Genomic DNA, 12,840 nt, shown 5'->3' with positions numbered 1-12,840 from the left:
CTGACTCAGTACCTTTCTCATGGCACTTTCCATAGGTTGCTTTTTCTTATAGTGATTGTTTTTGCCTGGGTCAGTGATTTCTTCTGGGGAAGGAAATCTCAGTTCCCATCTAGCTCCCTTCTGGAGGGAGGCGACAGTGGGTGGAGCTCTGGGCCTGGAGTCAGGAACACCCAAGTTCAGATTCAGCCTCAGACCGAGTACGGGGTCAGCCTGGGCAGGTTACTTCACAGCTCTCTGGGCTCATTTTCTTCAGCTGTGAAATGGTGATCATAAAAACACCTGTCTCACCATTGCTGTGAGTATCAAAGGAGATGATATTTGAAAAGTGCCTTGTCCAAAAAACACTGCTTGGCCACATAGTAAGCACTTAATAAATGCTCGTTCCTGTTTCCTGGAAGGAAACTCTCTACCAAGGAAGTTTGTTGACAGTTTTTGCAGCTTGTAATCTTAGAGAGTTGTATATGTGAATATTTATATATTTACACATAACACACATATAGTATGTTTTATCACCCATTTTGGATTTTAAGGTCTTTGAAAAGAGCAACTGCCTTATTTCTTTTGTGTCTTCTACCACATTTAGAGCAGGTACTCAATAAAAATTTATTGAAAGAATGAATGTTATTTGTTGCTCCTTCCGTAGGAGTGATACCAAACAGTCTGAGACTAGACATGAGCCAGGTTGTCTCTGAGAATTTCCTCTCAGGGGAGGGGCCAGCTCCTAGAGCCAGGTTTCTTTGTTAGCATCTGATCAGCGGATTAGAGATAATTCTTCATAGCACTCTTGGAAGTAGGGCATTTTGTCTAACAGCTTGTCCAGTGTTAATGGAGGATGTTTTTTTTCTTTTCTCCTAAAGTACACATAGCTTTTTCATGTATCACTTTTAAAAGTTTCTCCAGCTGCTGGTGACAAAAGATGCTGCCTTTGCTAATCCTATAGTTAGCTTTTTTCAGGTCTAGTATCCAGTTTCATTTCCTCTTCCAAAATACACTTGTATTATGTAAACACAAGTTTCCAAACAACTGGCATTTTTCATTGACAGGAGAGGGAGCTCAGGAGGTGGTGGGCTGAGGAATGTTTTTTCATGGAATGCAGTGAAACTTTTCGTGGATAGGTGGCCTAGATTAGTTAACCTGGGTTCATTTCCTTCCTCTTTTCACTGGCTTTCTTGATGACTTTTAAGAAATCACTTAATACCCTATCCTCTAGTTGTCAGAACTACAAAATGAAAACCATGCTTGCAGATTGAAGGGTCACAGATTTATAGCTAGAAAAAACCTTGGAGGTCATTTGCTCCAGCCCTCTTATAGATAAGGAAACTGAGGCCCAGAGATTCATTGTGAGAATCGAAAGTAGTATATTCTGAACTTTGTGGAGCTGGGTATTGTCACAGTGTGAAATGATGTGAATAATTCATGTTTTTTGGCCATGTTGTAAGCATGGATCAAGATTCTGTTCATACACTTGGTTCAGTAATAACCTTCCTGGGAGTAGATGTGTTTATGTGCCATAAGAAAGAAAAATGCAATAATACGAAGCTGTCAGGAGATCATTTGATGTGTGAAATATTGACACATCTGCCTAAACCAGACTTACTGTTCCACTGGGTATGGCTTAAATGATGGCAATCTGATCTGGTGGCACCTGAATTATTACTGGTTTTAAAATTCTTATCATCCCAGAGGGGTTGTTTTTGAGAATCTAATTTAAACATTGCATATCTTGTCATTAATTTCATTTTATTATTTTGGTATCACCGACAGTATGTTGTATTTTGGTAGTACTTTTGTGTAAGTGGTTCAGAAAATGTATCTACCTTTTGATTAATAGTTGCAATTTGCATAGTATGTGATAAGTAGAAGGTCCTTATATTTTGCATAGAAGGCAATAGTTGCCTAGAGTCCCATGCAGAGCTAGAAACAGAGCTAAGCTCATCTGATTTCCAGTCGCTCAGGCTGCTGAATCTTTCTGCATCTAGAGTGTCCTCTAGAGACCCGCCTATCAGAAGAAATGCAAGTTAGCAAACTAGCCAAAATTGTTTGGGGTGCTTTCCATGATTAGTGCATAAGAAACAAGAAGACTGTCCTTAGAGTTGCTTACACAATATTGAATACACTGTCACTTAATAAATACTTGCAGATTTATTGTTTGCTATATGTATGTTCTAAGAAATAGCAGTATTTACATTATGTACAAATGTATTATATGAGAAGCAGGTATCATCTTGGAGAGAGAATTGGTCTGAAAGCTAGGGACATCTGGACTCAAGTCCCAACTTCAGACCTGTAATGGCCATGGGACCCTGAGCATGTTACTTATTGACTTCTCACTGTTCTAGGCAACTCTATAATATTCTAAATTTCAAGAAGGTGCTACTTTGCACTGGTAGACAGAGTTCTTCAGTGGTAACTCCTTATGTCATTGAAATAACAGGTCTAGATGAAAAAGTAAGTTCTATGTGTATTGCTCATATACAGAGATAAACAAAGACACAGAATTAAATCTAAGCTTTAACTTATTCTCCAACCTTTTTATCCTATGAATCCTCCACTGGAGACTGTTGCATTCTTCTCAGTTATGTATTGTACCAGTGGGGGGAAAAAAGCATAGCCAAAAATCTAGAGGGTTAGTAAAATCGTATTATCTTATTCCAGATTTGTTTCTCCTAATAGGTGATGAGATATTACAAATACAGAAGAAACATGACCAGCAACACTTGTTATATAACACTTGTTATATAAATTATTAATAAAATCACTGGAAAATGTATAAATTAGCATTCCCTTAAATTGGATACTTATTAAGTGTTTATGATGTGCATAGCTCAGAAAATAAGCACTGGGAAATATAAAGACATTAGGAAACAAATAGCCTTTGAAGAAAAAATAATAATATATTTTGTGTTGTTGATACAAGTCTTCCCAGAAACATTTTAAAAATTAATTTGTTATTTTTCTAAATTCAAGTGTTCTGCTTGAGAGAGAAATGTACAAATTGGCTGGTCCCTTCATTCCTAACACAGGATGATTTTGAAGTAACAATATGAGAGAACATAGTTGCACAGTTCAGGGTTAACATTTTGCTTTATCAGATAGCTCTGTAGTCACTTAATTTTTCAGGCAGCCTTTAGAGTTTTCCAAAACTACTCAATCTTTCTATGACCACTCCTTTCAAGGATTCTCCTTCTACCACCCTGAAGTAATGAAAGAGACTTCCTCCCTCTGATCAATGCCTTAATCCCTTTTGGTGGATCAATTAAGGGCCTCTTGTCCTTGCCCTGGTCAGATCATCACTCTCTTTCAAGGAAGGAATCCTTCTTGAGTTCTTCTGTGAGAGAGGAATGAAGGATTGTTTAGGAATTGATAGCTAAATAGAGGCTCATAAGGATTTCTCTTTCAGGTTAAAAAATGTCAAACTAGGATATTTTAAAAATGTTTTCTTTGTATTTCTAAAATGAGAGAGAAGTTCTTTATTCCACACCATCAAATTTTTCTTCTTCTGGAGGGATACAATATCTACCCACCCAAATAAGTAAATACAAAGTTATTTCAAGAGAGAAAGTGTGAGCTAAATCATCATCACTAGGAATATCATTGCAACCAATAATTGTTGCCCCATAAAATTGTTTATGTTTTTTTTTAGTGTGTGTGTGGATGATAGTATTTTTTATTCTTCATTACCTTTTTGTAGAATAATAAGGAAAAAAGTAATAAAGGCTTGTTAAATGCTTATTTCTTCCTTTCTTCCTTATTTCTTGGTTTATGACTAGTAATTTAACTGCCACTCTTAACAATGGGTGATATTTTACATAATTGACTTAGAAGTTAGCTTAGAAAAAAAGGTTTTAGCCATAATTTTCTTTATGGCCTGGGCTTGGCTAGGTTAACTTGATCAAAATGAATCAGTCCTTTGTAGTTAGGGGAAACTAAATGTTAAGCATGATCAACAACATTTTCATTTTGATCTTGTTTGATGAAAGGGAGTAGAGATAGTAATAGAAGAAAAAGACAAAGAATAGGTTTGACAGGGAGAGAGGGCTGCAGGGAGAGTTCACACTGAAAAAGGAAGGCAGTAAGATTCTCTTCTAAGTCACCATACTGCTTTCACCAAAGGAAAACAACAATCACAATTTGCACATTCTCGTTTGATCCTCAGAACAACTTTGTAGAGTAAGTTTTATTTCCATTAACAGAGACTATATTGGGAGAAGCCATAACATTTAGATAGAAAAGGTGAGGTGCACCTACATTTTATTAGGAGTCATTGCATGAGAGCAGTTTTTAAAGTCAACTTCATCTAGCTGTCACAAGGCTTAAACTGGGTTATCAATATTAGCTGGACCAATTTCCCAAGTTCTCCTTGAACAAACATAAAAAGCATGTTAAAATGTTACTCTGAATAATAAACTAACAGCCAGTGTTCTGGAATGTCTGCCAAATCTACCAGGACATCTTACAAAAATTACTTTGTTGAAATTAGAATCTCTTGCAAACTGGTGGGAGTATAAATACTTCCAGTATGAGATAAAGCAGCACGTTAGTCAGATCTGTACTGTGTCCAGCAGAGTTCCCAATGGCCAAGATGAGGGGGGAAAAGTGAAATTCTAAGATAAGTGTAAAAAAGCTGAAATGTCCCACTCTAAAGGAGGGTGTCAAACAAGAGCTCCTATATGTTCTGGAACCTTATTCCATTGAACTTAAACAGAACAAGCAAACGAGACTTACTTTAAATTATGTAATTGGTGATGATTGCTGATCCATTCCATCCCTTCTTTTCCAGTAGTTTGCCCACTCTGTCACTTACTATCTCCAGTCTCTCCCTGCCTACAATTGTGCTCATGCTCCCTCTATCCTCAAGGAACCCTCACTTTATCCGCCCATCCCTGTTAACATCCCATGTATCTCCTTTAGGGTCTAAACTCCTTAAGAAGCCAGTCTACAGTAAGGGTTTCTACTTCTTTTCCTCTAAATTCCTTCTTAACTTTAACTCTACCGTCTGGTTTCTGACCCCAGCAACTCTCTGCAAAGTTATCAGTGATCCTTTATTTGCCCAATCTAAGATATGGCCTTTTCTCAATCCTTATCTTTCTTGACTTTGCTGCACCCTTTGAGACTGTTGATCACCCTCTTTTTCTTGATGTTATCTTCCATCTAGGTTTTTAGAACTTTATTCTGTCCTGGTTCTCCTCCTACCTATCTGACCGCTCTCAGTCTCTTTTGCCCTCTAGGTCAGGCCCACTAATGGTGGGTGTCCAGCAGACTTTGTTCTGGACCCTCTTCTTTTCTCCTTCAATACTGTTTCACTTGGTGATCTCATTAGCTCCTCTGGATTCAATTATCATCTCTATGCCGATGATTCTCAACTATATTTAACTGAAACATCTCTCCTAACCTTCAGTCTTGTATGTCTCACTTCCTGTTAGACATTCCACACTGGATGCCATGTAGAGAGACATCTTAAGCTCAACACGTTCCAAATCGAACTCATTATCTTTCTCTCCAAATCCTCCCCTCTTCCTATCTTCCTTTTACTGTTAAGGGTACCACTATCTTCAGCAATCATCAAGATTCACAACCTAGGTGTCATCTTTAATTCCTCATTCTCACACCCCCCACCCCCATAATCCAATCTGTTGCAAAGGCTCTTCACTTTTACCTTCATAATATCTCTTGCATATGCCTGCTTTTCTCCTTTGATATTATAGTCATGCTAATGTAGGTCTGTATCACCTCACTCTTAAATTATTTCAATATTCTTCTGGTTAGTCTCCCTGCCTCAAATGTCTCCCATACTCATGTTCATCCTTTATTTAGCTGTCAAAGTGATATTTGTAAAATGAAGTTCTCACCATATCACCCCCCTCCTATTTAAAAATTCTAGACTGTATCAATTTCAGGATCAAATATAAAATCCCACTTGGTTTTTCCTATGTGAATTGCTTGGTTATTCACTTTTGAGTGGCCATAAAACTCATTGAAAAAGTTCTTTAGTTTTCCAGAGTTTTATGAATTATGTTTGATGTAGCCTGGCATAGCAGATGGAATTCTTGGTTATAACCCTAGCTCCTTTGCCCTTTGGAATAGCATATTCCAAGCCCTCCTACCCTTTGATGTAAAATTTCCTAAATCTTGTGTTATCCCAACTGTGAGTCCATGATATTTGAATTGTTTCTTTCTGGCTGATTAAAATATTTTCTCCTTGACCTGGAAGCTCTGACATTTAGCTACAATATTCTTGGGAGTTTTCATGTTGATGTTTCTTTAGGAAGTGATCGGTGTATTCTTTCAATATCTATTTTACTCTCTGGTTCTAGAATACCAAGGTAGTTTTCCTTAATAATTTCTTGAAAGATGATGTCAATGGCTTTCAGGTAGTTTAATTATTCTTAAATTATCTCTCCTTGATCTGTTTTCCAGGTTAGTTGTTCATCCTATGAGATATTTAACATTTCTTCTTTTTTTTCATTCTTTTGATTTTGTTTTATTGTTTCTTGATATCTCATGGAGTCATTAGTTTCCACTTGCCTATTCCAATTTTTAAGGAATTATTTATTTTCCTAAGTGAGTTTTTGTACCTCCTTTTCCATTTGATCAATTCTGCTTCTTAAGGAATTCTTCTCTTCAGTGGATTTTTGTCTCTTTTCTTATTTGACCTTTGTTGTTTTTTAAGGTGTTATTTCATTGGTATATTTTTTTGTGCCTCCTTTACCAAACTGTTGTCTCTTTTTCATGATTTTCTTGTATCACTCTAATTTCTTTTCCCAGTTTTTCCTCTGGCTCTCTTATTTGATTTTTAATTTTTTTTGAGCTTTTCCAAAAATTCTTTTCAGACCTGAGACCAATTCACATTCTTCTTTGAGGTCTTAGAATAGCAATTTTGACTTTTTTGTCTTCTTCTGAGTTTGTGTTTTGAACTTCCCTGTCACCATAGTAACTTTCTATGGTCTGGTTCTCTTTTTTGTTGTTGTTTTCTCCTTGTTCACAGCCTATTTCTTGACTTTTAACATTATATTAAACTTGGGCTCTGCTTCTAGGGTGAGGGGGGCACTGTCCTAAGCTTCACGTTTTTTGTGCAGCTATTTTCAGAGCTAGTTCTGGGAATTTGTAAGTTTTCATTTCTTCCATGGTGGTATGACGTAAGGAGAGGTGTCTTTACTATACTCCTGGCCTGTGTTCTGGTCTGTGAGTGACCACAAGCACTCTTTTCCATCCTGGAACTGTGAGCAGGGTTCCTGCTTGTCTGTGGCCACAAGCTCTGGTGTGCTAATGCTCCTCTTAGCCCTGAGACTATGACCCAGATCTGCCTATTGGCAATGTAGTAGAGTCCTGCTCCCCTGTAATCTCCCTCTGACCAGCTGCTCCACTCCTTTACTGTCTGTGCTCTGACAGCTTTGGAAGTTGCTGTTGCCAATTCAGTTGTCCTCAGGGCTTGCTGCTGGCATACCAGGGCTTTCCCATTGCTAGACTGCTCTCCTCTTCACCTGGTTCAACAGACCTTGCCAGCCGTCTAAGCTAGAGTAGAAAATTGTTTCACTATGTCCTTCTGTTGGGTCTGCCCCTCTAGGATTCATTTTGAAGCATCATTTTAAAGTTGTTTGGAGGGGAATTGGAGAGAGCAAGCTCAGGTGAATCTTTGCCCTTTTTCCACCATCTTGGCTCTCTCCAGACAGTGCTTTAAATGACCCAAGATTATCCCTGAAATATAGGGCCACGTTTGGAACAACTGTATTATTCTGGTGCCAGGTATGAGTAATAAGTGATCAATTGTGTGTTTCACTGACGTCTTCAGTGTATCAGGAGAAATTAAGGAAGGATTTTAAGCACATCAGGGAGGCCCTTCCTGCATGGACATAGATGAGGGTCATTATAGGAGAAGTATGGAAGGACATGGACAAGACTCAGATGGCATTGTTGGGGGAAAGGGAAAGGAGGCTGACAAGGATGGTTAATGAATCTGCAGCACTGAAAAAAATATTCACGTGGAGATGATCACAGATTCATTTGAGTATTCTTCTGGTGATGCTATGGGACTGTGAGTAATGACATAACAGTTTTCCAGGGCTATTTGCATTTTTATTAGGCCCTAAAATTCTCCTTGCATGCCATTTTATGTATAAATTGCAGTTTTAGGAGTGTGACCTTTTAAGTGTAATCTTTTATAATGTGTAGAGCCTGCATAGTAAATGAGAATTGAAAAATATAATAATGACATCGTTTATAGGATATCAATATGTATAAAATTTGACTGTCTCCTGTGGTAGTGGGATCGCCTTCACTGGAGACCTTCAGGAAAAGGCTGGATGGCCATTTGTTGGCGTTGTTGTAGGGGACGTTTTTGATCAGGTATAGGTTGAACTAGATGGCCTCTACCTTCCTTTCCATGCCTCTCTGCTGTTAGAGTCTGTGATGTTTCGATACTATGCTTATCTGTACTTCACAGGGCATGTTTTAAAGAAAAGTAGTCTCCTATCTTCATTTTTTCTTTTCCAGATTATTCAGAACTGGGAGATCTTCCCCCTCGTTCACCTTTGGAGCCAGTTTGTGAGGACGGTCCCTTTGGTCCTGTAATAGAGGAGAAGAAACGAACATCCCGAGAGCTCCGGGAGCTATGGAAGAAGGCAATTCTGCAGCAGATTCTGCTGCTTAGGATGGAGAAGGAAAACCAGAAACTGCAAGGTTAGGGGTCATTTTTTTCATTTATTTTACTTTCTTTATTTGTTCAGCAAGTGTTTTGCAGCTCACAGAAAACAGATCCAAAAATTCAATTTGTGCTTGGATTAGTAGTAGTGGGCTTAAGAATGAAATCTATTTAAAAAATTAGATAAAACAATTTAGCAATATGCCTTCACTCTAAACTATTTCAGTTTATTCCAATGCATTTTAGTAGCAATTTAATATCTTTCCGCACACATTTTATTTTTTGTTGTTAAGCTGTGGAAATTTTGATTAGGAAATGGTAAGTACTTAGGCCCTAAAAGTCTGGTGTAGGATTCAGAACATGCATTTTTACTTTCTGCCTTATATTTCTTAAGATTACACAGAAAATAAAATAAATTGGGTAAGCCTAATAATTAAGTCTTTCATGTAGCTGTTTAAATATTTTCTGTGAATATCCCTTCTTTCATAAATACCTATATTCAGATGGAAAGTTTGAATTTTATCAACTTAGGTTTTAACATTATCTAGTTCTTTACCTATTCTTTTTTTTGTTTGTTTGTTTGTTTTTTGAGGGCAATTGGGGTTAAGTGACTTGCCCAAGGTCAGATGGCTAGTTTTTGTGTTACGTGTCTGAGGCCGAATTTGAACTCAGGTTCTCCTGACTCCAGGGCCAGTGCTCTATTCACTGTGCCACCTAGCCACCCCCTTTACCTATTCTTTAAAAAAAAAAGGCATCAAGTGGAGAATGAGAAGCAAAGAGGTCAGTCAGTCACTGTACTTTGAGTCAGGAAGGCATGAGTTCAAATTTCTGATTTAGACTCTGTAGCAGCAAGCACCCCAGCATCCTCAGAGTGGCTGCCAACATAGTTTCTTAGATGTGCTTTTCTAAAGGAAAGCAACTCAAAATGGGTTAACAAGCTTGCTTTAATCAAAATATGTCATTTACCTAGTTCAGGGGGAAAAGTCAGCACCCCAAACTTCAGAGAATACAAACAAGTTACAAGAAGACAGAGAAACAGATCAGCAGACAGGTTTCCAACTGTCTGACCATTACATCCATACCTAGTCAGTTACCAGAGAGGGAAGCACCAACATCTGGGTTTTCAAAGCCTGGGGGCTCAATGGCTTCCCAAAGTCTCATCTGGTCAAATCGTACCACTCTTCTCAAAGTGAGCCCCATAGCAAAACCTCCTGGCTCAGAGAATGTCACAACCCTCTTGACCCACTGCCCAATCACAAAGCACTGAGGTGTGGACATTCCTGAAAAACAAACCTCCAGCCACAGGCTCCAGGTGACCACATTCAGTGTATTGGGGGCAGAGTATGTTTTCAAATCAAGGAAGGCTCTCAGAGTCACTTAAGCCTCTCAAAGGGCCTAGGAGCAGGGAAGAGCTTAAATTCCCATTCCCATAACAGACTCTTAATGAATAATTCTGGGCAGGTCATTTAAACTCCCCATCTGAGAAATGGTATAACAATAGCTTTTACTTCATGGACTTTTTGTGAGACTCAAATGAAATGACATATGTGTGTTAAATGCTTTGTAAACCATAGAATGCTTTATAAGTATCAACTCATTATATAAGGTTTATTCCATTTAAACTGCCCACCTCTTCCATTTCACTAATTTTTAAAAAATGAATAAGGAAAATCATTCATGTGCTTTAATTATGCTATTGCTTACTTCCATCTTAAGAGCTGTGATTATATAGTAATTAGGTAGCTTCTTCCCAATAAACATAAAAGAATTAGAATGTCTTCCTTCTCTATAGTCACCTTGCAGGGATAGATTCTTTTTTCAGTGATCCTGCTATTTGTTCAAGACATTTTTAAAAAGTTTTTTTTTTAAATTATTCTTTTGAATATCTTCAAGAATGGCAAATCACATTTTGTGGGTTGAATTTTGGCAGCAGTGAAATATCATTTGGCTGGCACCACCTCTTTTGGGCTTGAGGACCTAGATTCTATAGCCAATTCTGCCTCTGGTTTTTCTGTGACCTTGGACATAAGTCTCTCAGATATCTGAGGCTTCCAGGAAGTATGAGGGAAGGAGATTCAAAATGGAAAAGACTTACTGAACATGGCAGTGAGGAAGCTAGAGTGGGATGAGTAGGAGGAAGAGGGGAGAAGAGATTTATTTCCCTTACTGTCCATAAACAATCTTTCTTATCATCCCAGACACTAGCGGGGGTGAGGAGTATGTCACCGAACTCTATTACTCTTGTATTTTGTACAATACTTCACATAAAGTAAGCACTCAGTAAATGTCTTCCAAATGAATGCATTTGTTTGAACTGTCCTGATCCCTTGGTATTGAAAATGGGGCCTGTTTAGAATAACGTTTAAGTACGGAAATGCTTGTTGAAATTTTGGGGAGGGTGTTTTTGCAGTAGTATATTACCAGTGTTAAAAATAATAGACAACCTGTCTTTAACTGTAAATATGTAAGGCTTTTAACCACATATAAACAGTTTAATAAAAAAAAAAACTTGCTGTTCTACCATATGTATAACCTCCTGCCAACTAAACTCCATTCCACTACAAGGATGCATTTATTTACAGGGACACACGTGGCTGCCGGAGCAGGAGGAATTTTTGTCCCATATTGCCACTGATTTGAATCGATTTCCTTATGGGTCATTTAACATTGCCTTGTTATGTGGCTGTAGAATCTCACCTCCTGATTTTGGACAGTTGTCTTCAAAGATTGACATGTAAGATAAAGGTGCCCCTATAAAATAGGGATGATATTACTGGCTCCAGGGGAGTGTTAGAAGGAATCACAGCCTTAAATGATTAGGCAAGAATAGTACACCAGAATTCAAATTAGATGGATTTAATGTGAATGCTGAGTGGACTGGAATGAATATGGGGAGATTCTAAAAGTCAACTAAAGTTGTTTGTTGGCTCCTTTTTTTGCATTAAAAACCATTAACCTGCAAAAGGGTTTTGGTACCATTTGCTCATCTCTCATCAGCCTCATTAGTAGTATTCAGCTTTCAAGGATTTTTTTTTTACTGTCTTGAATTTAGTTCTCTTTTCATTTATCATTGGTAACTGGGACATGTGTTCATCTTTATTTTGTTAAGGACAGGGGTAAAACTTGCAAGTAAAAGTCAAATTTTAAAATGTATTGTCCTGGAATGATCCTTACTCCAGAATAATTCCAGCCCTCTGGAACGGTCCACATGTAGCTTGGATAAAAGAAACACACAACTAACAGTCCTAGCATGAGTATTAGAAGACTTTTGAGAACAGGTAGGGGATCTGTGATTTCATTAGCATACGGAACTCGCAGAGGAAGATGCTATCTACAAATTCAGGGCAGAACTTTCCCTTTAAATTAGTCTTAGAGACTTTCTGTGGCTTGCTCAGAGTCACCCAAGTGTTAAGGTAGGGCTTAACACAGGTCATTTTGGCTCAGAGGACAGCTCTCTATCCACTGTGCCATCTTGCCTCTCAAAACACAATGATATTTAGAAGGTTAAAAAAAAAAACTAACAAACTGAGAGGATGCCCATCAATTAGAGAATGACTGAACAAGTTGTAGTATATGATTGTAATGGGATACTACTGTACTATAAGAAATGACGAGGGGATAATTTCAGAAAAACCTGGGAAAACATATGAATTGATTGTGTAGTAAACAAAACCAGGAGAACATGGTACACGATGATCAGCTGTGAAAAATTTAACTACTCTGATTAAGACAGTTCCAAAGGACCCATGATGAAAAAAGTTATCCACTTCCAGAGAAAGAACTGATGAATTCTGAGTGCAGATTAAAGCATACTTTTTTCACTTTATTTTTTTGCAGCATGACTAATATGGAAATAAGATTTGCATCTAAAAAAAGAAGCAAAACAAAAAAACCTATCAAAACTAGATTGCAGAGTAAAGAAGCAAGATTTGGTGCAAATCAAACCAGTAGTGACCAGTAGAAGAGAGAAGCAGACACTGGTGTATCTTTAGAAAATCTGATATGACATGGCTTGAAAAACTTTCTGGTTGTTATATTATAAGATAAATTTGAAGTGCTATTCCCAGTTAGATTTTATCCAGGCCCTCGCCTGTCCTACTCACTGAGAAAGAAATGAAGGGGATATGCTCTAAGAAGATTTTGCCTTTGTATAAGTAAGGTTTTTTAGCTTTTAATATGTGAAAAACTTCTTTATTACTATT

The 12,840-nt window shown here is 37.7% G+C and overlaps 1 protein-coding gene across 8 annotated transcripts in view; it reads left to right on the top strand.

The window, feature by feature from the left end:
• TBC1D1 (TBC1 domain family member 1) overlaps positions 1 to 12,840 on the top strand; it is a 318,238-nt gene that overhangs the window by 218,950 nt on the left and 86,448 nt on the right. For all 8 annotated transcript variants that reach the window (XM_069068580.1, XM_069068572.1, XM_069068589.1 and 5 more), the window contains one exon: positions 8,491 to 8,676. In XM_069068580.1, the coding sequence (XP_068924681.1) occupies positions 8,491 to 8,676 (186 nt within the window). The remainder of the gene's footprint in view (positions 1 to 8,490; positions 8,677 to 12,840) is intronic.

Source organism: Petaurus breviceps, unplaced genomic scaffold (assembly GCF_028583685.1).
Source record: "Petaurus breviceps papuanus isolate PSGF00001 unplaced genomic scaffold, PetGlider_PUasm1.0 140, whole genome shotgun sequence".
In the NCBI taxonomy this organism is placed as follows: Eukaryota; Metazoa; Chordata; class Mammalia; order Diprotodontia; family Petauridae; genus Petaurus; species Petaurus breviceps.
Note: the sequence above shows the minus strand (reverse complement) of the source record. Positions and strands in the feature narration are given on the sequence as shown.